At 55.0% G+C, this 27703-nt stretch overlaps 1 protein-coding gene across 2 annotated transcripts; it reads right to left on the bottom strand.

Moving 5' to 3' along the window:
* INAVA (innate immunity activator) lies at positions 1 to 27703 on the bottom strand. 2 transcript variants are annotated; one of them, XM_075528806.1, is made up of 10 exons: positions 27277 to 27703; positions 14739 to 14890; positions 13892 to 14046; positions 13237 to 13353; positions 12420 to 12642; positions 6859 to 6912; positions 5371 to 5584; positions 4957 to 5130; positions 3246 to 3879; positions 1 to 1849 (listed from the first exon to the last, which is right to left on the bottom strand). In XM_075528806.1, exons 1-10 carry the CDS (start codon positions 27438 to 27440, stop codon positions 1757 to 1759), a joined length of 1980 nt encoding a protein of 659 aa, XP_075384921.1. In that variant the 5' UTR covers positions 27441 to 27703; the 3' UTR covers positions 1 to 1756. The 2 variants fall into 2 exon arrangements, with proteins under 2 accessions (XP_075384921.1, XP_075384920.1); XM_075528805.1 differs by having other exon boundaries at positions 5371 to 5581; positions 27277 to 27551.

Raw genomic sequence — 27703 nt, 5'->3', positions numbered from 1 at the left:
TATTGATGTGTTTGGCACTAAAACCCACACAGTTCTGGCCCTGCAGCTGAGTATACCATGTGTCGGGTAGGACCAATAAGTTAATAGAAGGAGCCCTCAGCTGGGGAAGGCAGTATTTGATTGTCTCCTGGCTCAGCCCAAGGAGCTCTGGGTAGCAGAGGAGGGTGGCTGTACCCTGGAGGATGGGGCTGAGGCAAAGTGGGAGAAAGGCACAGGAATATAATGGGAAGCAAGGCCAGCCCCAAGGGGCTGGGGGAAGAGCAGGATGCAGTCAGGGCACAGAAAAGAAATGCCAGGGACTTTCCCCAGACCCCTCTCCCCCTCCTTCTGCCAGGCTGCCTTGTTCTTCCCCCGGCACCCTGCGCAATCCCACTCGGAAGAACTGTGGCCCCTTTGTGTCAGACATCAAAGTTTTTAGTGTCTTCAGTCAGTCTCTGGACTGTGGGCAAGTTCAGAACTCAGCTCACCCTGCCCTCGCCAAGTCGCCTGAGAACGGCTGCTTTCTCATTGAAGCTCGATCCCTATTTGGGACCCTGACGTGATATCAAAGAAGGACCCAGAACTTGACCCCAGGGACTATAGATGGCTCTCCTCTGCACGGGCAGTTTCCAGGCCTGCACCTGGGCACCTGGAAAAACATCAGCTCACCGGGGAGCGGGCTGGAAATGTCTAGATCTTGTACCCCCGCGGATGCTCCCTCTTTCAAGAGAAATGGACGAACTCAGAGCAGAAGTCGCACTGGGTGGGGAGCAGAGGCTGCGATCCTTTCAAGAACACATCATAAAAGAGGGGTGCCCTTCCAAATAACTTGGTAAGGTTTGGGGGGGTGTTGGTTTCTAGGACTATGAACAACAGAAGTCAGGGTATAGTGGGACTGCAAGTCCACAGGACACCTAGAGAGGGTGACCAAAAGGTGGGCTGCTCGCTCTCCACCGACCGACACCATGGACGGTCCCAGCCCCAGCCCTGCCCTCGGATGCCACAGTCTGGTGACGCCGCAAACACAGGACGTGGGGTCCGAGTAGAAAGAGATGCTGGGCACTACCAGGCCATGGAGAGGGCAGGGGATGTAAGGCCCCTAAAAAAGGCTTACAGGTCAGGAAAGGAGCCAAGGCCAGGAAGACAATAGTCCACCACTGACCTTTACAGTCTACAGATTGGTGTGTGCATCACAGAGCACATTATAAAAGAAGTGGGGGGTGGGGGTTCTCCCCCTGGCCCAGGCCGGGGTGGGGTGGGGGGGGGTGGATCCCAATGGTGCCCAGAAACCTGGGAGATCGGGAGAAACCTGTGCATATGTGCCACCTGTGAGAATGGGACAGGAAGGTCAGGGGCTGGTCTCTGGGCAAGCTCTTGGAACCACTTCACAGAGGATCAGATCAGAGGGGCCCAGAGACAGTCCGGGGTATTCTCAAACGCCCTCCACTTGTCTTGCAGGAGGAGGCAAATGCTGTCAGGCAGATACGCAAGGGCCTCCAGTCCAGCAGGCCAGTCTCTGAAGTGTTAAGACACATTCTCCAGACAGACAGCAATCTTAGGGCAAAAGACATATAGGTCCTCAGGCCAGGGCTTCTGGGACCAAACTGTTACAAAAAAAAAAGAGTAAAAAACCCAAAAGCTTCAGCTCCAGGCCATCGGCCAGCGATGCGGGTGAGGTAGCTTAAGGGAGATGCTCAGGGGCAGGGTGGGCTTTGGCCTGGCCCTGAGATGAAAGAGTCTTCTCCAACCGTGGGGCCCAGGGGGACACCTGGCCTGGTTACACCTGGCTGATGATCTCTCCATTCTCAGAAACAAAGACCTGCACAGGGGCGCCTTCAGGTGATCGCCGGAGCACACACACGGTGGGGACCTGCCAGGACCAGGAAGAAAGGAGAGAGTGGGGTGAGTGAGGCAGATAAGTGCAGGCAGCAAGTGTGGCCCCCCGCCACCACCCCCCCACACTCCAGGGCAGTGATCTGCACTGCCCCAGCTCTGCGCTTCAGCCCCGCCCCACCCCCCTGCCCGCCCCCAGGAGGTTCATTGCCCCCTCAGATCCCCCTGGCCCGACTTCTACTCCAGGCATCTTTGGGGATTGACAGGCACCCGACTTCCTTCTCCCCCTTTTGCAGGCCCACTTCTGTCACCTTCCCAGTCTGACAGGCTGGGCCGGGCTGGGCCGAGGCCAAGGGCAGGTCCAAGCTCGAATGGAGGGAAAAGCATGTCAGCTGGAGGGTGCAGCTGGGGATGGAGGCCAGGGTGCTGCCAGGCCCAGGGTGCCAGGTGGGTGGGGGAGGGACATGTGGCCGGCTAGGCCTGCTGGGATGACTGGGCCAAGTTTCATGCTCGAGTGCTCTATCCTCTGCTAGGCCCCAGCCTGGAGCCTGGCTGCTAGGGCCCTGAAGGATGAGATTTTCACTTGTCTAGTCCTTGCTAGGAGGAGCCCAGGTGGCGTAGTGGGCTATAAAGTCAGTGGCTGCCCAGAGGGCCAGCAGTTTGAAGCCACCAGCCCTCCCTGAAAGGAGAGAGATGAAACTTTGTACTCCCACGAAGAGGGACAGTCTTGGAAACCCACAGAGACATCTGAACCCTGCCCTACAAGGTCGCTCTGAGTGAAAATCGACTGGGAGGCAGTGAGCTTGTGTTTTCAGATTTCCCTGTGTGCTGACACTTGACTAAGGCTAACTCCTTTCTCAACGCCCCCCCAGGAGATAAGAATCTCACCCCGGCCATTTTATAGAAGAATAAACAGAGCCCCAGAGGGGCTAAGTAACTCATCTCCTCAGATAGCTTGCAAGTAGGGGCTCTGAGCTTTGAGAGGCTGGGAGATGATGGAGGAAGCTGGCCAGCACCCACCCTCTGGTCTGCCTTCTGCAGACATATGTCCACCTCAGGGACCCTGGGTTTTCACTCCACCCAGCAAATTTGGACTGGCTCCTCAATTGCAACAGAGGGTGATGGGTTTTGTGTATTATCTCGGAGGCCCTGGGAGGGGGAGGGGGAGAGGAATAAGTCTTGTCTGCAAAGACCATCTCAGTGAGCCACACTGCTATGTGCTGTGGGCTAGCTGCGGCAGGCAAAATTAGCACGGCGCCTCGGGGAATCCAGGACGACTCACAAAGCCAAGGGGAAATGATGTTCCAATCGCTGTCCCTAGCTGGGGACCAGGCTGCAGGCATTCTGTCCCTCTCTGCTCCTGGACCTGCCCGCGCCGGCTAGCCCATGACGGGGGTTCTGCCTGGACTAGGCCACCCTCGAAGCATCGGTACCTGAGTGCGAGCCCCCAGGGCTCGGGGGAAGCCCTCTCTCCCGGGGGGCAGGCTCCGGACGCGGAAGGCCCCTTGGCGGTCCAGCGAGTGGGGGCGAAGGCTGCGCAGGCGCGCGCGCTCGTGCCAGCTCCTGAGCTCCTCGGTGACGGCCGCCTTACTGAGCGCCCGGCCCGCGGGGCTGTCCTTCAAGGAGGGTGTGCGCACGATGCGGCTGTGCGCGGCCACCAGCCGCTGGTAGCGCAGGGGAGCCCCCTCCTCGTACGCCGCAGGGTGACTCTCGGCCATCACCACGTAGCGCCCTGCCTGCGGGAAGTAGCCAGGGGGCAACAGCAGCTGGGGGTAGTGAGTGACCAGCTCTCTCCCGCCGGTCAGGACCCAAGCCCCGGGGTGGTGAGGGGGCTCCATTGGGGAGAGGGGCCGCAGGAAGGAGATATCCGGGCTGCTGCTGCCCTGCGAGGTGGGGTGGGAGATGCTGGAGACGTCAGAGCCGCTGTCCTCGGAGCAGGAGTGGTAGACAGGGGGCTTCGGGACAGGGAAGCAGGAGTCCGGCACGGTCACCGTGTAGTGAGTGGGGCGGCGGCGGGGGAAGGCGCTGCGGCCCCGGCCCTCCAGCCCCACGCGGAAGGCGTCCACCCTGCGGAGGAAGGGGCACACGAAAGCTCAGAGATGGCGGTTCAACAGCGGAGGCAGAGGGACCGGGCATCTGACACAGCCATGATGAGCCTTAAAGCAACCCTGCCCCAGACAAACACCCAATGCGGGGATGTAACACACCCCGACACTGCAGGGAGCTCCCGGGTGCTGCAAAGGGCCCACCAGAAAGGCTAGAGATCTATTTCTGAAAAACCAAACTAAACAAACAAATAAAAACACCACCACTGGAAGCCCTGGGGCACCAATGTGTTCTGCACAACATGGGGTCCTTGGGCACCGGGTCAACTCAACCACAGTAGGTACTGGTACCACTGCAGGGAAGCAGTCCCCTCTGTCACTCAGACACTGTTGCCCCTGTACAGCAGGTTACGTGACATGTCACGTCTGTCCAGTCACTTTAGGCACACTGCTGTGCTCACTGGTATTTTGTGGGCACCATCTGCCCGGCAGGACATGGTCAGGTGAATGCATAAAAGCGGCCTGTGGTCCCCAGGGCAGCTAGCTGCACACAGGGCAGCCACACGGGGGCTGTAAACCGCCAAGGTTTGTGTCAGCCCAAAGGGGGTGTCTGTTTCTAATTTGCATAATCAAACTCTCTACTATCTAGTCATCCCTAAAAGGCAGGGCAGAGCAGCCCCTGTGGATTTCCCAGACTGTAACTCTTTTTTTTTTTTTAAGGTCATTTTACTCTTGATGGGAGGAGAAAGCCTCATCCATCTCCCTTGGCATGGCCAGTGGCCTCAAACTGCTGACATGGCGGCTGGCAGCCCAATACATAACCACTACACCACTGGGGATCCAGTGACCAAAAATAAAATGATGGCAAAATATCTGCCGGCACAGGAGAACAGGCCAAAGGTCGGAAACCTGAATCAATTTATGCCAAAAACCAAAAGCACCCCTGATTGGAGGCTTTGGATAAAAACGGCTCGCCTTTGATCCTACCCTACATCTACATTGGGCCGTGGTGTTAGCCATGCACCATCCAGGGGGAGTCCCAGATGCTTCTAGAAGCTACCACCCCTCAACTGTGAGCCCTGGCCGTGCAGTCTCTTACCGCAGAGATTGAGACTGGCCTCTCCTCCCCTGCATCTCAGGGGTGGCTGGGGCACTGATGTGGCCCTGCTGCTGGCCAGGAATGCTGAGGGTGGGGACCCCGTGGAAGGGGGCCGGCTCTGGCAACCACAGACTGGACATGCTGGGCCCATCCTGGGGTGTGGTGGCTGGGCTGCTGCAGAGAAGGGGGACCGGTCAGTGGAAGGAATGCCTTCCTTCAGGGCACTTAGAGGAATGGGGACCCAGTAAAAGGGGGTCTCCATGCCAGCTCACACACCCACTAGCACTCAGCCAACGAGGGGTGTTCTCCCATTCCTCTACCCAACCCAGCTTCCATACACCAAATCCCAGGTCACCCCCAGCAGAGTTCCCGCCTGCTCCCATCCCTCCCTCTTGCCTTCCCCACCAGGCAGACCTAGACTCGCTGCTGAACTCAGAAGACTTCCTGGGCTTCTCGTAGGGGTGGTCCAGGCTGGTCTCCTTCCAGGGGCTATTCTGAATGGGGGCTCGCTCCACGTCCCCAGACTCAGGTCCTGTTGGCTGCAGCGCCTCAAGGCTCTGGGGTGGGGGAGGCCGGGAAGGTGTAGCCGGAGCCTCTGGGGGAGGTTTTGGCCCTTGAGATTCTTCTGCTGGGGTTAAAGAAATTTGGTGAGACAGCGGCTATGGGAACCAGTCCAGCAAGAACCCCAGCAGTTCCGTCCCTGCCCTCCTTCCCAGAGCTGGCTTGTCCCATGGCTCCAAGCCGGGGCTCAGATCCTGAGACTCCCAAGTGCTTCCTCCTCCCTCAGGGCTTCTGGCCTCACAGGGCTATTTACACTTCGCTCCTTCGAGAAGCCTTCTCCAGATTGACTCTTCTGGACTTGCCCAACTCCTCGACTGGACTCTGTCCTTTGCCCTGGTTCCCATGTTGGCAGCTGGCTTTCTGTTGACCCATTTCTCTTGTTGTCTCCTGCCCACATAGCCTATTTCCTTATTAGCCTGGGGCATCCCACGGGCACACCAGGCCACCTTCTTGGCCCATTTCAGGGTTTGCAAACCTGTTTTTCATCTGCAGACCTGTGTTTCCTCCCCCAGTGCCATCCTCTTTTCTACAAGACAGGCTCTGGAGGGCGGTCCCCTGTGGCTGGGTCACTCTTCAGCTCTGACAGGCATGTCATGGAAAGAACCCCAGCAAGGTGGAGGCTCTGGGTGAAGGCTGGGCACCAGAGGCTAATAGGCTAACCCAGAATCCATCTCTCCCTGCCACCAAAGTTACTCAGTTTCCAGACTGGGAAAACCAAGGCCAAACCCACTGCTGTGGAGTCTATTCCATCACACAGAAATACTACAGGACAGAGGAGAACTGCTCGCTGGGGATTCCGGGACTGCGCATCTGTACGGGGGCAGACAGCTCCCTCCTTCTCTCAGGGAGTGACAGATGTGTTTGAGCCACAGAGTCTTCAGTTGGCAGCCTGCTACTTAATCCACTGTGCCACCAAACCAAGGCAAACCCACTGTCATTGAGTCGATTCCGACTCAGGGTAGAACTGGCCCTGTGGTTTCCGAGACTATACCTCTTTACAGAAGTAGAAAGCCTCGACTTTCTCCTGAGCAGTGGCTGGTGGTTTCAAACCACAAACCTTGCAGTTAGCAGCCCAACACATAACCCACTATTACCACCAGGGATCTTTTAAAATTGGGGGGGGGGGGGTTAACGTAACTCCTCACCTGAGCAGCACATGGAAATTGACTTCACATCCCATCTGAGACCCAGGCATCAGCAGTCAGCCCCTGCCTTAACCAGCCCCCTAGACTGCTAAAGCTTCACATCCCATTCGAATTCTCAGGAGTAATTCCTGCCAAGGCCCCAAGACCTATGGTAGACACCCAGCTCTGACAATTGTCCCCAAGTTGCTCCACTCACCCTCCTCCAAGAGAAGTCCATCCGACAGGGAGCTGTCATCCGAGGCACTGAGCTCTGCAAAAGCAAAGGGGGAGAAGAGATAGGTGAGGGGCCCACTGCACAAACCTGGCACCCAGCACCCCAGGCCTGGCCCCTCCTCCTCCAAGACAGCATCCCCTTCAAGGAAATGCCTGCTGTGGACCAAGTACTACACTGAAGGCGAGTTTACTACTTGGAAGAAGTGAAAAGTAAAGAATCCGGGATTAGGAGGTAGGAAACCTGGGTTTTCATTCCGGCAATGGCCCTGACCATTTCTCAGCTCTGGACCTCAGTTTCTTCCTTTGTCCAAAGCTAGAGCTTCCTAGCAGTGGGAGGGAAAGGAATACGAGAGAGAGAGAGAGAGAGAGAGAGAGAGAGAGAGAGAGAGAGAGAGAGAGAGAGAGAGAGAGAGAGGAGCTTTCTGACACCACAAAGACAGCTCAACTCCAGGCCCCCAGGTGGAGTGAGTTCTCGTGTGTCACCAGACGCATGTGAGGGGTACAGGTGCGCTGTGAGGCTGTAAGCACTTGACTCAGGTTAGGGACTGCAGGATCCATGCTGTGGAAGGACCATCCCGTCACCAGCTGCTGAGACTGAAAAGCCCCTCCTAGCAAATGGAGCATAGCATCTTCACATGGTACAGCAGCAGCAACGACCCGCCGTCATGGCGTCAACCCTGACTCGTAGCCACTCCAGAGGCAGAGAAGGACTGCATACCCCACTGGGTGTCCACGGCTCTCCATATTTTATGAAGCAGACGGCCTCATCTCCCTCCCTCGGGAGGACTGCCGAGTTCGAAATGCCGACCTTTGGGTAACAGCCGGATACTTAATCCACTTCCCACAGGGCTCCTGGCTGCAGCCACTACTCCCCAGGAAATCAGGGGGAGCCTACTTCTGCCACTGCCCTTCAGATCCTGAGAAGGGGTGTGAGGTGACTTAGGGAAGTCACAGAGCACTGCCAACTATGAGAACGAAGATGAGGAGCAGTAGTGGCAGCTCCTATGTCTATTGTGTGTTATTTTTTCTATATATTATCCAATCTCTGTATTGCAGTCTGAAGGAGCCTGGTGGTATAGTTTTTATGTGTTGGGCTGCTAATTACAAGGTCAGCAGTTTGAAACCACCAGTCGCCCCACTGGAGAAAGCTGGGGCTTTCTACTCCTGTAAAGAGTGACAGTCTCAGAACTCGCAGGGACAGTTCTACCTGTCCTCCAGGGTCACCGTGAGTCGGCACGGGCGCTACAGCAGGGAGGACGCACGAGCGGCTAAGCGCCCTGCTAACAGACGGTCAGGCGCTTGTAAAGGAAGCACTGGCTTTTCAAATCCACCCACAGGAACTTTGGAAGAAAGGCCTGGAAATGGGCTCCCGGGGGATCTCAGCCACTGAGGACCCGGTGGAGCACAACTCTGACACAGATGGAGTTGCCATGAGTCAGGAGCGGCTAGACGGCAGCAGGTTGGTTGCATGCAGAATGACCATCTCTGTGTGACAGTCGAGGAAGTCAAGACTCGGAGGGGATGAGTGACTTGGCCTCGGCCAGTCAGTGAAAAAGTGGTTGAGTCAGACTTCACGCCCACAGTGTGACTGCCGAGTTTGTGTTTTTAACCACCGCGCCTTACTCACTTTCTTGTTAGCAAGTGCCTCATGCCCAGGTCACTACCTTCAAAACATTCTACGCAAAGTAAACAAGCCCAGCTGTCTTGGAATCCTTCACTACAGAGGTTGACAAACTGTGGTCTGTGGGCCAAACCCCAATGGGCTTTTCTTTCCAAATAAAGTTTTGCTGGAGCACAGCTCCGCGTATTTGTTGACACAGCGCCTGGCTGCTCTCACACTCATGTTCACTGTTGAGCAATGGCCGCAGGGGCAGTACAGCTGAGGAAGCCCCGATTATGTACTACCTGGACCTTCACAGACTAGTTTCCAAAGGCTGTTCCATGAAGAGGCTTTACCCAGAGCAGCTCTCCAACCTTGTCAGGCAGCCCAGCCTGAAGCCACGTGCCCAGCTTGGCTCCCAACTACCCTTGGCGTTGGGATGCAGTTACACAGCAGCCTCGGACTGGATCCTGGTTCCCTGCCTCTGATCTTTCACAACAACCAGAGAAGCAAGAGTTTTATCCTTAGCAGATGTCAAGCTAGAGAGATTCTGGACCTGACCCCCCAACCCCCCCGCCATGGCCCAACAACACAACCAGAATTAGATATGGGAAACACTGTTCCCATCACCCCAAACCTTGACGAAAACAAACAAACAGATCAGAGCTGTGTTGGCCCCAAAGGGGGAGGATGCAAAGAGAGGACTTAATCTTTGCGGCAGGGGAGGGGGGGAATGGGGGGGGGGCATGGGAGGCGTGGCAGAGCTGTCAGCCAGCCAAACCCACGTGGCTGCAGAGGGCTCTTCACTGTCTCTGTCTCCCAGTGGCAGCCACAAGGACGCAGGAGCTGACCACAAGGCCCCACCCAGGCCTTGCTCCCCCTCCTGTGGCTCTTGGTTCAGCAAGACCCTCCCTTAGAGCCTCAGCCAGGCTGAGGAGCAAGTACTGGTCTCTCTAAGATGCCTGGCCCAACTGGATCGCCATTAGTGGTAAGTGACCAATGGACACGTTTAGCAATATTTCTGTGATCCCGTTTCTCAGTTGCCCTAAGGACCCTGCTGGCACAGCTATAAGCACTCGGCTGTTAGCCGAATGGTTGGCAGCTCCTCAAACCAAGGGACAAAGATGTGACCGCTGACTTCCATCAAGACAATGGCCTTGGAAGCCCTATGGGGGAGGTCCCACTCTATCATAGGGGGTCACAGGGCTCAGAAGGGGTGACATTAGACTCAGCGACCCTCAGCACACTGCACGCACTCTCTCGGCTCCCTCTCAGAGCAGAGGGGCCCCTCTCCACTGATGTGCCACAGGGAGCCAAAGCTATACAGCACCCAAATGCTCTGCGGAGGCCTGGCTAATCCTCAGGGTGACCCTAAAGACTTTCTCAAATTGAAACCCATTTGTATAGATATGGTGTGTGTGTGTGTGTGTGTTTATTGGGTGGGAGGGCGGGTGGGGGGAGTGGTGTTTGGTTGTTTTGTGTTTGTTTCATTTATATTCAAAATACCTTCTGGCTACTAGCTAATTATGAAATCCCTCCCTATTTCCTCCTTGCTGGGCGAGCACAGCTGGGCAGAGGAGCTGCCCGACAGGAATGACTGGCCCTGAGAAGCCTCTTTCGGAGCTGAACCTAGAACCCCCAGCTTTAAGGCCATGTCAAGAAGAGAGCCTGAATTCCAGAGGGCGGTGGGGTCTTCACTCCTGAGCTGGAGGGCGCCAGCCAGCAGCAACCTAGCGAGGTCTGCTGAGTCCCCCTGGACATGTTTCAGAGCCTCGGCTGTCTGCCTCCCACACAGGGTTAAGGCAAAGCAACCACCTCTCAGCCCCAGGCATGTCCAAGCCTGCTCCCCACTCCCAACTCGGGTGTCATCAATCACAATAATGGCAGCAGAGTGACACCCCCACCTCTGCCACCCAGCCACAGGGCGGTGTGGCAAACAGGGACCAGAGCTCACCGCCCAGCATGGCACTCACTACCCTGAGTGCTTCCGACACACACACAAGCTAACTTTTGGGGACTGCCATGCTCAGGTCAGTGACTGCCTTTCAAGGGAAACTCAAGTGCCAGGGGCCCTGCTGGGATGGAGGAAGGATGCAGAAGTTCCATTCCATTGGAGCTGTGAAGACCTGGGAGCCAGGCCAGGCCCGAGACATCACAACCAGAGAGAAGCCTGGGCCACTCAAACGGGAGTATCCGCTGTTCCTTGGTCACGGGGACAACTAGTCAGTGGAGGCCTCTTCATCCTCTCCTCCTGGCTGCTGAAGGAGGCCTGGCAAGTGTGGGTCACACCCTCCCTCCCCTAAATTAGAGGTGCTTGGTGGGAGTGAGAACATCAGAGAGATCTACGCTGAGATAAGGCACAACCCCCCACCCCCACCAGGGTCAAGGAAGGGCCCTGAGGCATCTCACTACGGCTTTCCCAGGGAGGAGAGTGACCTTGGCAACAAGCCAGCCAGCCAGACACTCAGGAATGGGAACGTGTGTGTGTGTGTGTGTGTGTCGAGGTGTGGGTGGGGAAGGCTTCACCCAGTCCAGGACCAGCCCTCTGAACCCACCACTGCCCCAGGGTCACTGGCCTGTCCCCAACTCCCTTTCCAAGCCCCAGTTCCCTCATCTATGTGATAGAAAAGAGAGCCAGCAGGCCCAGCTGGGGCAGCCTGGGACCCAGAGTGAAAGCCTGGGGAAGGGGCTGAGCCATGGGCACTAGGCGGTTGGTGCCCAGGCGGCAAACGGTATTCGTATCATTAGAAAGAAAGATGGCTGAACTCAGGGCAAGGAGCCACTTGTCGGCTGGCTTAGGGACATTGACATTTCACTGGTTGCCCTACAGGTACTGTTCCGCAGGCCGAGTTGCTGAGGGGCCAGACTACGGGCATCACGCACGGGGCGCAGAGAGCAGAACGGGGCGCAGAGAGCAGAACGGAAGGGTTCTACTCTTGACCAGGCTGGTGAGAGACACTTAGGGACTGTGGGGTGTGGTACTGGGTGTGCTGGATTTTAAGTCCAATGCCTCCATGAATGGCTGTGGCCCCCCGAAACAATTCAGGGCTTAGCTGTGCCCAGCAGTGGTTGGCTCCGGTACAGCCTCTCTCAGGCCAAGCCAAGCCCATCACCTCCGAGCCTGGCTCACAGATGTCTCACATCACCCAAACCTCGATGAGCCCCCTCTCTCTGAGGGTCTGGAGGGGTCTCCAGCCAAGTAAACCCTGCGGGCTAGCCTCAGGGACAAGGGGCAACAGCTTCTGTCCAGAAGTCCTCTGGAAGCTTCACTATTTGAGGGGGACATAGAAGGAAGGAAGGAAGAGAGGAAGGAGTGAGTCCTAGTCCTATAGTGGTTACATATGCATTGGCTGCTAACCGTAAGGTCAGCAGTTCAAAACTACCAGCCGCTCCAGGGTTTTCTCCTCCCATAGAGAGTCACAATCTCAGAAACTCCCAGGGGAAGTTCTAACTGTGCTAGATGGTCGCTACACATCCGCCTGACTCCAGGGCAGTGAGTTTGGTTTGGTTTGGTTTGGCAGAAGGAAGGTGGGAGAGTGAGGCCCTGGCAGGACGGAGGCCCGTGCCTCCCTGGGGCTGCAGAGGATAGATAACAGGCAGGTCTGGGCAGCCCGGGTGATGCGAATGGCTAAAGCATTCACCTACTGGCCAAAAGGTTGAGGTTCAAGTCTACCCAGAGGCACCTCTGAAGAAAGGCCTGGTGATCTTGCTTCAACTATTTTTTTCAGCCTCTGGAGCACACTTTTACTAGGACACACACCTGGACACCGCAAGGCAACTCCAGGGCAACTGGTTGGAGGTTCACCCGGGCAGGAGTGGATTGGGGACGCATGGGCAGTACTAGCAAGCACGTGTAAACAGAGCCAAGCTGCCTGTGGTCCCCTGGAAGCTCACACCAGGCTGGCCTGGCCTGGCCCCATGGAGTCTGGAAGCTTCTGGCTCACCTCGGCCCAGCGGGAGGACAGCGTCGGGAGGGGTGGCGCTGTTGCGACGCTGCTCCCCGACACAGCGCTCCAGCTGCCGCAGCTTCTTCTCCTCCTGCAGCATGGCGTGCTTCCTCTGCCGCCGGGCCTGCCGGCTGATGTTCTCCTCCTGGCACAGCCGCCGCGCCGCCTCCGCGATCTGCAGCTGCAGGGCCAGCTCCTGCTCCAGGCCGCTCAGAGGGTCCTGAGCAAGGGGAGGGGAGAGGGGAGAGGTGGGGAGTTCAGGGGGAGGGCATCGATCCAGGGGGAGGGCACAGCAGTGTCCGTGGATGTGGGGCAAAGGGTGGAGTGGTGGGTGATGCCAGGAGTGAGCATGCGCTATCTCCACCCGCCTGAAAAGCTGGTCCGGAGCCCGCCCACGGTGTGAGGCAGGGCAGCCACCCAAGTAGGGCACTTTCCCTCCTGACCCCGAAGGGCTGGGAAGGTTAGCCAAGTGGCTGCCCATGAGAACCTGTCACCACTCATACGGCTGGAGCTTCCCCACCTATGCTGAGAAAGATGAGAGAATGGCCCTCGGGGTGCCGAGTAACCTGTCGGAACATGCTTTTGTGGTCAGGGCTGGTGACTTGGTCTACTGCCCACTGGCGACCAAACCCAGGGTCCTCGCGCCAGACAGAGCCTGTCCCTCTCCATGGGACGTGGGGCCAAGCACCCTTGTAAGGTAAGGGTGCTGGGCTTCGGGACTGTGTCTTTAAGTACTCCCGTGGCCTAGGAGCCCACAGGCTCATTGATAAATCTTTGGGAGAAGACGGCCAGGGTGGCCTCCCGAAGTTCTCACCTCCCTGTGCAAGGCCCGCTCGTCCAGTTTGTAAGCAGCTCCAATCCGGCGGCGGACTTTGGGGGCCTTCTCCCCTGGCTTGAGGGGGTACTCTGCTGGCAACGTGCCCGTCAACTCCTAGGGTAGAAATAATGTCAAGCCAGGCGCCCTGACACCGGGATCTGCATGGTAAAGTGCCTCGTCTTCCAAGAGCCCCTGGTATGCCCCTCCCACCCTCCACCCAGGGAGGTCACCGTGAACTCACACTGCCCAGCACCATCCGATTCCCTCCAAGCTCCTCCAGAAGGAAACACCCATGTCACAAAGTGGAACTGTCCCTGAGGGCTCTCTCGGCTGCAGGCTTTATGAGAAGGACCCAGGGAGCCACTGGGAATGTTCAAACCATCAACCTTTGGGTTGGCAGCCAAGTGCTTAACCATAGAGCCACCAGGGGTCCTTGATCACAAGGTGTCCATCCCTCCCTGGGCCGTGCGAACGCCCCTTCTCTCCACAGGCCTGTCCAGGCCTCAGATCCAGGGGCTGCACCGAGAGGGCCTCTGGGCACTGTACCCCAGGCTGTCCAGGATTCCCTCAGGAACAGGGAAAGCCTCAGCCTGAACACCCCAGAATGTGGTCCGATGTCTGTGCGTGACGGGTGGGCTAGCGGAGCGCTCACCGCCTCCCTCAGGCAGAGTCTCCTCAGCTCCTCCAGGCAGGCCTCCAGGCGTTCCTCCAGGGCTCGTTGCTGCTTGCGCACTGCGTGGGTCAGCTCCTTGTGGGCCAGCTCCTTGTGGGCCAGCTCCTTGGCCGGGGAGATGGGGCTGTCTGGGCCTAGGGAGAGCACAGTGGGCAGCGTGCCCTCAGGGAGTCCTCGGAAGCACACATGCACCGTGGCTGGCTGCTGTGGGCTGTTGGCGCCACGAAACACCGAGTGCCCCAGCTCCTTTCACAGCTCGGAAGGACAGGCTGCCGTCCAGGCGGGCAGCCTGCAGAGAGAGCCTCTCCTGCACCTCCATCTACTGCAGATAGCTCCTGCTGCTCCTCTCTCTGCGGGTCTCCCTTCCTTTCTCTCTCTCTTGTCTCACATTCTATCTGTTCCCCTGCTCTGCCTCTATTTCCGTTTCTCCCTCAACACACACACACACACCCACACACACCCCTCTTCTCTCTTATTCCCTGTTAGAACAGGCCAGAACAAGTCAACCAGCTCAGTCCAGAGAGATAAGCCCATCACACTGGCCAGAGCAGATTCTTCAGAGCCCAGGGTTGGAATCTACTTGGCAGCAATGGGCTTGCTGATCACTGATCCTAACCCAGAGCACTGCAGATCCCCCGCTTCCAATGGGGCCAGAGCCTCAGGGAAAGACTTCATTGGCCCTGCAGGCTTCTGGCACCCACCCTCCTTGCCCATCACCTCTCGCTAGCCAAGGTCTCCCTTCTTCCATCCCCAAGGCCCTCACCACCCACCCTCCCAGCCTGAGAGTTAGGCTGGGGTCGGCAGGTGGGAATCCCCGGACACTCACCAGACTGCAGGATGATGCCGCTGTCCGTGTCGCTGACCTCATCCTTACTCTCCATGGCAGATGGCTGCGGGGAGGGGCCACAGGGCAGAGAGGGCTGCCACTGCTCCCAGCCTGGACTAGGATGTGGCGGTGGTGCTCTGGGGTACCCCCAGCTGTTAGAGAACAACAACACAAAGATCTATGTCAGTCCCCTAGTTCCACACGGGGTGCTTGAGGCTTGGGGGTGGGGTAGGGGGGGAACAGGGAGGTATCAGCCAGGGGGGTGTCTGGGGGAGCAACAGGGGAGAGCTCCTCACCCACCCCAGCTCCCCATTAACCCTGCTTCCAGGAGAGGGGCTGGAGCCCCCAGGTCTGGGGAGACTGACCAGCGAGGGCAGAGAGAGAAGAGGACGGGAGCTAGAAAGGAAGTGCTGGGAGGGCCAAGCCAGGAGCTGGGGACCTGCCTTTGTGGCACGGAACCAAGATGCCATGTGTGCCCAGCCCAAGAACTCGAGGCATATTCAGTGGGCAAGGGCTCTTCTTGGCTCAGCCAAAGCCCTGTTCTGGGGGTCCCCAAAGTCAAAGATGCCCTGCTCTGTGGACCAGGCAATTCACCCAAAGTCAGGTGCCTTTGGTGCAACCCCAGTGAAACAGGGCTCTGGGGCCACCAACTCTGCCCTGGAGACCTCTCACAGTCAAGCTGACCTAGCTGGCCACACTCCACAGCCAGGTGGAACCTGCGGGGGGCAGGGGCAGGGGCCACATCAGGGCTGCGTGGCCTCCTGGGCTTGACAGCACTAGGATGGAATGAACGCAGCAATCCCGGTTGTGCGTCAACCCGACCAGACACCCAAACAACACCTGTTGCCTGTCCCCTCTCTCCTCACCGAACCCACAACCCCAGTCAGGGACCCAGCTGGCCAGGCAGCTGCTGGCAGGAGCAGGGGTGGGGAGGGGCAGGCGGAGCCCAGGCTGGCGGTGGAGGGAGAGCCCAGCCACCTCCTCACTGAGTCAGCCCCATTGAGCAAGAGTCCAAAAGTCCTTCCGAGTTTCTGTCTGGAACTTATCCTGCCTGCCTCCCCACCCCCCACCCCACGCCCCGCCCCGGCACAGGCTGGTGGGGGAGGGTGGGACTCCACCCCCTGGTGCAGCTCACAGGGAAGAAACCTCTCTGGGGAAGCCAGGCAGAGAGGGAGAGGGAGCACAGTCCCCAGGTCCCCGCAGTCCCTTCCATCAGAGAGCAGGAGCAATCAATCACAAGTGTTTATAGACCTCGCTAAGCAGCTCCGCCTCTCAAAGCAATCACCCAAGAAGTAACCCCGAGAGCAACTGCATTGGGGGACTTTAATTCTGCAAGGCGGTTGAGAGAATGAATGATAGGGTTTTTTTAAAAGGGGGGGGCGGTGTTACGTGGGGTCTTTGCAAACATTCCAAAGAGAGCGGGGCCGTATATTCAGGGGATCCTAAAGCACACGGTGAGCATGGCACACTTGCCACCCCTCCCCAAAGCTCAGTCAATCCCTCCCAGCTCCCCACAGATAGGAAGTTGGCAGTGGGGCAGCTAGCCCACTATTCCACCCACCTGCTGAGCCAGGGCTGGGAAGCCAGGCATCTCTGCCTGTGCAGCAAGATGGACCAGGGGAGGAGGTGATGCATGGGGAAGGTCACTAATTAGTCATGCTTGCTAATTAATTATTAACCTCCAAGGGGTTGCTTGGAAAGTTGTGCCAACTAACAAGCCTGCTCCCTCAGGGGCTCCGTGACTGTCTGGACTGTGGCAGAGAGGAGGGGGGTATAGGGACAAAGGGATTGGGGGTGAGCCCACAGCCCTTATCCCTCTATCCTCTCCCTCAGACGTCCTCAGATCAGCCAGACCCTCGCTCTCTGGGGGTCACAGGGGTCCCAGTCCGATGCCGGGAAAGTTCGCAGGCCATGGGATCTGGACACCGGGACTCACCACATCTCTCTGGGCCTCCTTTCCTCTGCGTACAATGAAAATTAGAGCGAGTCTAAAGCCTTCTCGACTGGGCAAGGCACCCAGCCAGCCACGCATGGCCCTGGCCAGAGCTGTCCTTCCCCAGGGTCCCCCACCCCAGAAATGCATGAGGGGAATCTTCAGGTCACAGTGTTAAGGCCATGCTTTTAGATCTAAGGCAATGGTTCTCAACCGCTTCCAAAGGCCGTGACCCTTTCAGACAGTTCCTCATGGGGTGGGGAGCCCCAACCATCACATCATTTGTGTTGCTACTTTATCACTGTCATTTTGCTGCTGTTATGAATCGGGTGACCCCTGTGAAATCAACCCCCAAAAGGGTTGCAACCCACAGGCTGAGAACTGCTGATGTAAGGCAAAATAGTAGTAATGCTAATAATAATGATTTTTTTTTTTTTTAATTTAAGAGCGAGGAGTCACAGCCTTGGACACCCTCCAGACTGCTTACCCAGCAGGCCTCAGTGCGGGTCTGAGGGGCTGTTAAAGGAGGGAAAGTACAACAGAAGCGGACTTAAATTCCTTTGTGACACATGAGCTACTTTCCAACAAACCAAAAAAAAAAAAAGGGGCAATTCAGGTATTGTGCCCACCCCGCCCCCACCTGCAACACAGGAATCTGTCCCAGCCCCAGCCAGGACCAGGACTCCCGCTCCTCTCACTGCCTGCCCAGGTCCCAGCCCTCGGAAGCGGCCCCACCCCCACCCGGACAGACAGCACCCCCAGAAGAGAGTAGAGGGGGTAGAGATAAGCCCATGTATATCCTCTCAGGGTGCCCCAAGGTCAGGCTCTGGACCTCTCTGTTCCAGTTCATCTTTCCTGGCCCCTTCTCCTGGGGAGCTACCCGGACAGCCCCTTCCCCTCCCATCGAGACCTCCAGCCCCACCATGCCACCCCTGCGCCATGGACAGGAGGAGGCAACCGTGATGGTGGCAGTCACTGCCCAGGCTCCCCCACTCCCAGGCCAGCCGGCCTTTCGGCCCCAAAGACCGCTCAACCCTGCCCCACCCTCACCTGCTTCTTGGCTGTTGTCCAGGAGTCCAGAAAACACCCTGCGCTTGGGTCAGGGGCCCAAGGGGGCTCGCATGTTGCCTCGGGGTCTGCCAGGCCACAGGCTGGTGCTCTCTTTGGGCAGGCTGTCTGTCCGCAGGATGAGGGCCGCTCCTTTTCCCCCCGACCGCCCCCAGCCCAGCCCAGCCTTCCGACCTCCTCCCTCTCTCCCTCCCGCCCAGGCGGCCGGCCAGGGGAGCCAGGTTACTTGTTAGGACTTGAGTCAGAGGGGAGGAGCAGGTGAGCAACTCCTTCCCTGAACTAATTCCACAGTGGCTGTGGCAGGCGGCTCCTGGGCCCCTGTACTTCCGGGGCAGAGAGAGTGGAGAGAAGTGTAGGGGGGCGTCTCCTGGGAGGAACCCCAGAAGGCAGCCGGGGTGGTGTCTGTGCCATGCCCTCCTCCCTGCTGCCAAGTGCTGGGCTCTGAGGTGCCCACGAGCCCCCTTGCTCTGCTGCCCTCCTTGGAACGCTTCAGTTTCCCTTTCCAGAAACCAAGGTGTTCGGGGTTCCCGCCGGGAGTGGGGGCGGGGCACAATGGGTTAAACCTGGAGCTGCTCCTGAAAGGCTGGTGGTTGAAACCCACCGTCCTTCTGCAGGAGAAAGAGGAGGCTGTGGAAAGAGTTGTGGGCTCGGTGCCTCCAGGGAGCAGCAGAGACAGGTCCTTGCTGTCCCCATACAGGCACATGGAAAGGGAGGACAGAGCCTGAGGTAGGCAGGGCAGCAGGCTTGCACCTCCTGGTGGGGAGGGTCTGGGCTCCAGGGGGACTGGGTGGGGGCGGGCTGTTCTCGATTTATATCTCAGACATTTGTCCTCAAGAACCTCAAGCCCATCACTTCCCCAGTGTTGTTTACATGGTCCTTGGTGTCCAAACAAAAGACCTTGTCTGGCCCCTCCACCCCAGGAGGGCAACAGGGACCCCAGGCTCTAAGTTCTCCAGCATGTGAGACCACGGACTGGAAATGGAACCCTTTCTAGGAAAACCTCCAGTCTTTCAGCGGCCCACCCTGCTGACTCTCCAGCAAGCAGGAATCCAGCCTATTTCAAGGCAGAGGGGAGCAGGGAGAAGCAAGGCTCAGGCTGCCTGTGACCTGTCCCCCACAGTCTGGAACTGAAGACACCACAGCACACCCACCCACACACACTTTCTGACCCACCCCACCTGCACAGACCCCATCTTAAAACCTTGGGACCCCCCTGGGATGCCCACACCTGGGCACAGCTCAGATTGCTTCCCCTCCTGCCCCTAACAACCTCACTCCCCTCCCAGTACAGAGGGGGCAAGCCTACTCTTTCCAAGTTGAAGTCAGTCTCCTCCCCTAGCCTGCACCCCCAGCCCCCACTGCACACCTTCACATTCCAGTGCACACCCTATTTCTGAACAATGCGGAGGGAGTCCTCCAGGCCGGCCACTCTAAGCACCGGGCAGAGACAGCAGCCCTGCCCTTCCCCCAGTCTCCTATGGCACAACACATTCATCCAAGATCAAAATCCAGCCCAACTCACTGCCATCCCGCCGATGGCCACTCATAGCGACTCTATAGGACCCTACAAAACTGCTCCTGTGGGTTTCCAAGACTGTAAGTCTTTATGGGAATAGAAAGCCCCGTCTTCCTCCTATGGAGCGCTTTTGAGTTTAAACTGCAGCCCAACCCATAACCACTAAGGTCGGGAGGGGGTCGGGGACCAACTCTGAGCACGAGTGGGCCTTTCCCCAGCTCCAGGTGTGTGTAGGGAATTGCCAGAAAGAGCAAATAGCTTTGATATATGTCTCGCTTTAAAAATTATGTTAATAATTTATTTAGATTAATATATATACACATTTATATTCATATTCAGGCTCATATTATTTTATTGGGGGTTCATACAACTCTTATCACAATCCATACATACATCCATTGTCTCGAGCACATTTGTACATATGTTGCCATCATTATTCTCAAAACATTTTCTTTCTACTTGAGTCCATGGTATCAGCTCCTCATTTTCTTCCCTCCCTCACAAACCCTTGATAATTTTTTTCATGTCCTACACTGTCTCTTGATAAACATTAAACAGGACCTAGCAGTGGTCAACTATTAACGTTAACCAGGATCTCAGAGGAGTCAACATGACTACATCTGTGGAAAAAGATGATGGGGAATCTCTAGATGATCAGTCAGAACAAGGCCAGACCAGCAAATGCTCATGCAAGTTCAAGTTCAAGGCGAAGAAACCCAAAACTAGTCCAAGAGTGCCAAAGCACCACCTCGAGGACAGAGTCTATCCCACTGGGAGTTCAACACCATCTCCAGGGCAGATTGGGATACTAGTGAACACGCCCGACCAAAAGCCAGACAGGCTGTGGGGGGACAGACCGCAAGGGCATCATCGCACAAAGAAAGCCAAAGGTCACCAAAAAGACCTGAAACAAAAGCAAGACGGAACCGAATGGATGTCAGAAGAGCCTTGGAAAAACTCGCACTGAACGCTGCTTTAGGGAACAAAACAGACCCCAAATCTCAAATATAATTCAAGGAGAACATTCATTAAACAAGGACAAAGACAGAGAGACATCATTCAGACAGGGACCGCTAGCAGGAGGTCATAATGGGACCCAAAGGTCTGGTGAAGTAAGATTTTAAAAGGGCGTGGGAGGGCAAAGGTGACTAATGAAAAATCACAGCTGATGCGTCCTAGTTACTACAATGTAGTGATCTGCCAGTTGTGTAGTAGGACTACAGAAGCAGGAACAGGACCGGGATTGGCACATGGGCAATAGGTTCGACAGAAGAGCTTACAAGACCAGCCCAGGGCCTTCCAACCAAGGCAATCAGGGCAGACAGAAAGGAATGATTCAGGACTCTTTGACCCCCTCCCAGTACTGCAGGCAGGAAACTCTGGCAAGACCCTGAGGGAGAAGGTCCCTCCCCCAGCTGGCTGGAGAGGGTGTGGAGGTAATCCACTTTCTACAAGCATCCTGCCCAAGGGCAAGACTGTTAAGGCCCAGTCAATGGTCAGAAGGAATTCAATAGAGGCTTCAACCTCCTGCAGGCTCTGCAAATGGCTCAGGGCATTCACTGTCATCCATGGTGTGGTTGTCAGATGCCATGGTTCCAACGCACAGCAGACCCCCCCCCCCACACACACAATAGACCGAAACACTGGGAGGTCCTGCACCATCCCCACAATTGTTCCTATGCCTGAGCCCATTGTTGCCGCCTGTGTCAGACCTTGGGGGCCTTCTTCTTCCCTCCCCACCCCCCACTTTTACCAAGTACGCTGCCCTTCTCCAGGGACAAGCCTCTCCTGACAACATGTTCACAGTATGTAAGACTAAGGCTTGCCATCCTGGCCCCTAAGGGGCACTCTGGCCCTTCTTCTCCCAAGACAGATCAGTTTGTCCTTTCAGCAGTCCTCCGTACTTACAAGATGATTCTTCGCCCAACACCTCAATTCAAATGCATCGATTCTACTTCCCGCTTCCAAATTCATTGTCCGCCTTTCACATGCATATGAGGCAATGGCGAATACCATGGTTTGGGGTCAGGCACACACTAGTCCTCAAAGGAACCTCCTTGTTTTTCAATACCCTAAAGATGTCTTGTACAGCAGTTACCTAATGCAATCCATTTATCATGATATTATCTATGGGTCTAGTTGTGAGGATTTGGGTCTTTTTTACATCTGTCGTTCTCATCCATACTGAATGCGGCAATCTTTGATCTTTTCCAGCAGCAAGTGCTCCAATTCCTCACTTTCAGCAAACCAGGTTGTGCCACCTGTATATCGCAGGTTGTTAAATAAGCTTTCCTCTAATCCTTGAGACTTGTTTGGAGGTTCTAGCAGGGGAGTGCAGCTACTCATATACCCTTGACCAAAGGACGGTCTTCCTTCTATCGGGGAAGCTCGTCCTCGTCAACGGAGCACGCAGCTTCGGGAGGGATGCACAAAGAGCGGAGAGGGAGGAAGCGGACACCCGCCTAGCCAACCAGATCAGCCCAATCAACCCTGGCGATCAATGGGGTGACAGATGTCGCAGGCAGATCACCCCTCACATCCGCTTTCCTCTAATCCTGACGCCACATTCTTCTTCATATAATCCAGCTTCTCTGAAGATTTGCTCAGTAGACAGATTGAACAAGTATGGTGAGAGGATACAGCCCAATGGGCACCTTTCCTGATTTTAAACCCTGCGGCATTCCCTTGTTCTATTCACACAACTGCCTCTTGATCCATATAAAAGTTTCTCATGAGCACAACGAAGTGTTCTGGAATTCCCATTCTCTCAAGATTATCCACAGTTTATTATGGTCCATACAGTCAACTGCCCGGGCAGAGTCAATGAAACACAAGTAAACATCTTTCTGGTAGTCTCTGCTTTCAGCCAAGCTCCATCTGACAACAGCAATGACACCCTCTGTTCCACGTCCTCCTCTGAGTCTGGTCTGAGCTGGCAGCTCCCTGTCAATGCACTGCTGCCACTGTTGTCGGATATCTTCCGCAGAATTCCGCTTACATGTGATATCGATGATATTGTTCTAGAGTTTGAGTTAGAGTAGAGTGTCACCTCTCTTTGGAACGGTGACTGCCATGCACAGCCTTCTGCAAATGAGATGCTCAGAATGTAAACTCTATCTGATACCGCATAGAGTTGTTAATACAAACAAAAGAAATGATGAAGTAAAATAACTGCAGATTTTAAGGGGTGAGTGGCTACAGAAGACAAAGTAAGTTGTTAGAATAAAATGTGTGAAGGCTTGGCATTAGACATCCTGAATGGAAGAACATGTGCAATATTTCTCAAGCTGAAAGAATGGAAGATAAAATGCAAGTCTTGAGTTGAAATATTGAAGGATTCGTCAGGCAAAATTTCTATGGGTGCCTGACCCAAGCCATTGCATGTGAAATTTGGATATGGAATAAGGAAGACAGAAGACTTAATGAATTTGAATTTTGGTGCCGGTGAGGAATATTGAAAGTATTATGGACTGCCAAAGAACATACAAATCTGTTTTGGAAGAAGCATGGCCACAGTGCTCCTTAGATACAAGCATGGTGAGGCTTCTCAAATACATTGGACATGTTATCAGGAAAGATCAAGCCCTGGAGAAGGTCATTGGCAAGATGGAGGGGCCTTGTGGTAGTTACATAACCTAGTGTCAACTTTAGGATTCAGAGTGTAGGGGTGGAGTCTAGCCTGTCGATCAGGATATAGCTAGTGTGTGAGCAGGCCTCTGTGTGAGCAGGGCCCTCTCCTGAAGATTCTGGGAACTCCTGTATGCCCTCCTCGCACACTGTAGGAGACATAGCAGCTGACGAGACATATGCAACTACACTAGTGCCCTGAGCTGGAGAAGCCACGTGGAGACCCCAGCCAGCTGAGATGCTTACAACACCACTGAGTCCACAAGACTTCCCACCCACTGGCCCATGATCTTCCTACATTCAGTGTCATTACATGTATTTCGTGAGTCTGAAGGGGACTTTATAGATTGGTATCAGACCTATGGGCTAATATCGGACTTATGGACTTGATCTGGACTGGACGGGAATGTTTTCTCAATATTCAGTTGCTCTTGTATATAAGCCTCTTTCTTATACACATGTGTCTATGAATTTGTTTCTCTAGTCAACCCAGACTAACACAGCCCTCAACAAGATGGATTGACACAGTGGCAGCAACAATGGTCTCAAACATAAGAACAATTGTGAAGATGGCACAGGACTGAACAGGGTTTTGTCAGCACTGACTCAATGGAACCTAACAACAGCACGGGAAAATCTTGTACATCACCAAAAGCATTAAAGAAGAGAGGAGTATTACTGTATCAAAAAGAAATGGTCGATGTTTAACCACTTCAAGAGACAGTGTGTGATCATAAACCGATGGTATGGAAGGGGGGTGTGCAAGTCATACTGAAGGCATTGGCAACAAGCACGCTCCAGGATTTGATGAAATACCAACTAAGATATTTCAACCAATGCATGGCTGAAGGTACTCACCTATCTTTTGACAAGAAATTTGGAAGAAAGCTACATGGCCAACTAAATAGACAACATATTTGTGCTCATTTCAAAGAAAAGTGGTCCAACAGCATGCAGAAATGATCTCACAATATCAGTAATATCACATGCAACTAAAGTTTTGCTTAACACAATTAAAAAATGGTTGCATCAGTACATGACAGAACTGCTGAAAATTCAAGCTGGAGTCACAAGAGAACTTGGAATGAGGTGTAGCACCACTGACGTCAGAGAGAGCTTGGCTGAATAATGCAGAGGACACTTGTGTTTTGTTGACGACCGAAGGCATTTGACTGTGGGGACTACAATAGACTATGGATACGGTTTTGAACAATGAGAATTCCAGAAGAGTCCACTGTGGTCACACGAAACCATTGTGGTCATGCAGACTAAGAGGTGGTCATTTAAACAGGGAAAGGAGACACAGCATAGTTTCAAATCATGAAAGGAATGTGTCAGGGTTACATCTTTTCACCATACTGATTCCATCTGTATGCCAAGCAAATGATTGAAGAAGCTGGGCACCATGAAGAACACAGCATCAGGACTGCATCAGGCTTCTAGGCAGGTGACACACCTTGCTTGCTGAAATTGAAGAAGACTTGGAGCCTTCCCAAGGAAGATCAGACTACAGCTTTCAGTGTGTATTATACTTAAATGTAAAGAAAACAAAAACTGGTTAAAAAGAAAGAAAACAAAATACTCTCACAGCTGGACCAAGGAGCAACATCATGATAAGCAAAGAAAAATAATGATGTTTTCAAGGATGTTAATTTTACTTGAATCCACAATCAATGCCCATGGAAGCAGGGGTCAAGAATTGCACTGGGCAAATCTACTGGAAAATAACTCTTTTTAAAAAGCAAAGCAGTCACTTCGAGAACAAAGGTTAACCTGAGACAAGCCATGATATTTTGAATGGCTTCCTAGGCATGCTAAAGCTTCATGTGGAATATAACAGAGAAGACTAAAGAAGAGTTGGTATATTTATGTTGGTGAAACATACTAAAGATGATACCAGACCCTGCCAGAAGAACAAACAAATTTTGTCCTGGAAGAAGTACAACCAAAATGTTCTTGAAAAGTTAGGGTGTCAAGACTTCATCCCCCATACTTCAGTCATGTTATTAGGATAGACCAGTCTTTGGAAAAGGACATCTTCCTTGGTACACTGGATGGATAGCAGAGGAGGAAAAGAGGAAGACTCTCAAAGCGATGGACTGAGACGTAGTAGCTGCAACAATGGGCACTGGCCATGACAGGGATCCTGAGGATGGCACGGGCCAGGCAAGGCTTCCTTCTGTTCTCTGTAGGGTTGCTATGAGCCACAACTGAGGGGACAGCACCCAACAATAGCAGTCGGTCGGGCACCAACTGAAATGTCATACAAGTGGGAAGCACAAACAATTATTTCTGGATGTCCACAACAACTGCAAAGTGACGTGAAAAAGGCTGTGTATTCTACTAGTGGAAAATGGCAGACACTGCCAGTGCTACTGGAGATTCGTGCCTTCATAACCGAAGGCAATGCTAAATTTCTGTTTTAAAATAAAAATGTATTTTCCCTATATAAATTTACCGACCCTTTAAATTCTATCCATAGGTATCTTTGGGTCCAAGGGCCCAGTGAAGAACCTCTACCTACAAGTAATCCCCAACTCGGATTTCAGGGGACAGAAGTATACCCACTCTTCCTGAGTCAACTTGGGTAGCTTCCAAAGACCAGGTCATTATTCGAAAATGGACAATCACTGCAGCAGATCACCGAAGCAGGTGACCACATCACCGCGATGGACAATCACTGCAGTACATCACCAAAGCAGGTGACCACATCACCATGATGGACAATCACTGCAGCAGATCACCAAAGCAGGTGACCACATCACCGCGATGGACAATCACTGCAGCAGATCCCCAAAGCAGGTGACCACATCACCGCGAAGGACAATCACTGCAGTACATCACCAAAGCAGGTGACCACATCACCGCGATGGACAATCACTGCAGTACATCACCAAAGCAGGTGACCACATCACCGCGATGGACAATCACTGCAGCAGATCACCAAAGCAGGTGACCACATCACTGCGTAACTGGCAAATTACAAGACTGCAGAGTGTGTTGCTTCTGATGTCTATTGTACACAAAATAGTGTGGATAGTAGATTGTTTCCTGTGGTCGTAAGCGAATCAGTAAGTGAGAGTAGGTGGACAGATAATATGCCACACTGCATGGATCTGGAATTCACAAGGACACTTTGCTCCCCAAATTCACACACTGCAATTCTCAAGCCAGGAGAACCTGAATCTCAGGGTTGGAATCAGCCTAGCCAACCAACGCCATAGAGACTCCAAGAACTCACTGCACAGGCGCTCCACGGGGTCCGGCCAGGACTGAGGCATGCCCCAAGCCAGTCTGAGGGTCAGAGGTCCAACCTCCTTTTGGTGAGGGAGGGGGGTTTCCCTGAAAATAAAGATCAGTCTTCAGAACTGATCTTGAACCCCCTGCCAGGAAGAGGAAAAGCTGCCTCTCTTTAGCGTATTCCTTTCCTAAGGGAGAGTAGTGCTTCCGAAAACGCTTCCACAATCCTACAGTCCAGTGGTTCTCAACCTTCCTCATGCCGCCACCCTTTCATTCAGTTCATGTTGTGGTGACCCCCAACCGTAAAATTATTTTCGTTGCTACTTCATTGCTGTCATTTTGCTATTGTTATGAATCTTGCGACCCCTGTGAAAGGGTCATTCGACCCCCAAAGGGGTCGCGACCCACAGGTTGAGAACCGCTGCTATAGTCTTTTCTTTTCTTTTCTTTTTTTACGTTATTTCGGTTCCATCTTCTTCTGGTAATACTAGCTTGAAAGTTCTTCCAAACAAGTCGGGCCAGGCCCGACATCTCCACGTCCCCAAACTGCACCCAGCAAAGAACCGTCCCTGGCACGACTAAACTTTGACTCAAGGAACCCGTGGTTACGCGGCCGGCCAGAGCCAGCAGTGGGAAAGGGAAAAGTCCCAGGACCCCCGGGCCCGGTGGGGGAGGGGGCGGGAGGTTCCGGGACTGCTGGTGTGCAGGAATGGTCGCCCGGCCCACAGGGAAAGGTGTGTGCCGCCTCGGAGCCGGGGTGGGTCGGGGAACCCCGCGCTAGCCTGGAATGCGCCCTGAAACGAGACGCCCGGGCTTTCTTTAAAAAGCCCTTTGTCCTGTCCAGTCTGCTCCCCTCCCCCTCGGCGCCCTCCAGTCCGGGCCGGCCGGAGCCTTGGCTCCTTTTGTTTGGCTGCGTTCGGGGGTCCCGGAACCTGGCCACCGAGCCACGGGCGCGGGGAAGGTGGACGGCGGGAAGGCTGGGGAGTGGGACGTACGCGTGGTTCTCCAGGGGCACTCAACCTTCCCGCCACCTTGGGGCCATCACCCCATTCTTGGAAGGACCCCCACCCACCCCTCCACTAAGGTCGGACACCGGGGGTTCAGAGGACGACCTCCCTGGTTCACCCGCGCCGGTCCCTCCGCTGCCCGCTTACCTGTCCCATGGCGGCCGGGCGCTGCCGCCCCGAAGCCCCGGCGCCCCTCGCTCCAGCCTCGCAGCGTCAGGACCTGCTCCTCCGGGCCATCGCCCCTCTCCCCGAGCCCCCCCGCGGCCGGCCCTCCCGGGAGGGACTTCATCTAACTTCGGCATTTGCAGCATCCCAAATGTTAAAGACCCCAAGACATCTGTCCCCGGGGCATACCAAGAACAGAGGGGACAGGGGGACGCAAGAAAGGGGATGGGAGAGTCTGGCCCCCGAGTCCCGGCGAGCCCGCACGCCCAGACAGGGAGGTGTGCGCAGGGTCCCGGGCGCCGCGGGGGCGCCCTCCCGGGACCCCAAGCCGTTCTCTTTTCCAGGCTTTCGGGCGCCCGCGTGGCCGGACCCCCCCGCGCTGCCAGTTTCCGCAGCCCGCGCGGGAGAA

The sequence above is a fragment of the Tenrec ecaudatus genome, chromosome 1 (genome assembly GCF_050624435.1).
Source record: "Tenrec ecaudatus isolate mTenEca1 chromosome 1, mTenEca1.hap1, whole genome shotgun sequence".
In the NCBI taxonomy this organism is placed as follows: domain Eukaryota; kingdom Metazoa; phylum Chordata; class Mammalia; order Afrosoricida; family Tenrecidae; genus Tenrec; species Tenrec ecaudatus.
This window is presented reverse-complemented; position numbering and strand designations above follow the sequence as displayed.

What these genes read in the sequence shown, in the direction of transcription:
- INAVA (XM_075528806.1), bottom strand. Translation starts at nt 27,440, where the DNA reads ATGCTGCAAATGCCGAAGTTAGATGAAGTCCCTCCCGGGAGGGCCGGC. An exon ending in GGCCAGTCTCAATCTCTGCG is followed by an intron (nt 3,880 to 4,956) that starts GTAAGAGACTGC and finishes CTTCCTCCGCAG; the next exon opens with GGTGGACGCCTTCCGCGTGG. An exon ending in CCCTGGGGGCTCGCACTCAG is followed by an intron (nt 1,850 to 3,245) that starts GTACCGATGCTT and finishes TGGTCCTGGCAG; the next exon opens with GTCCCCACCGTGTGTGTGCT.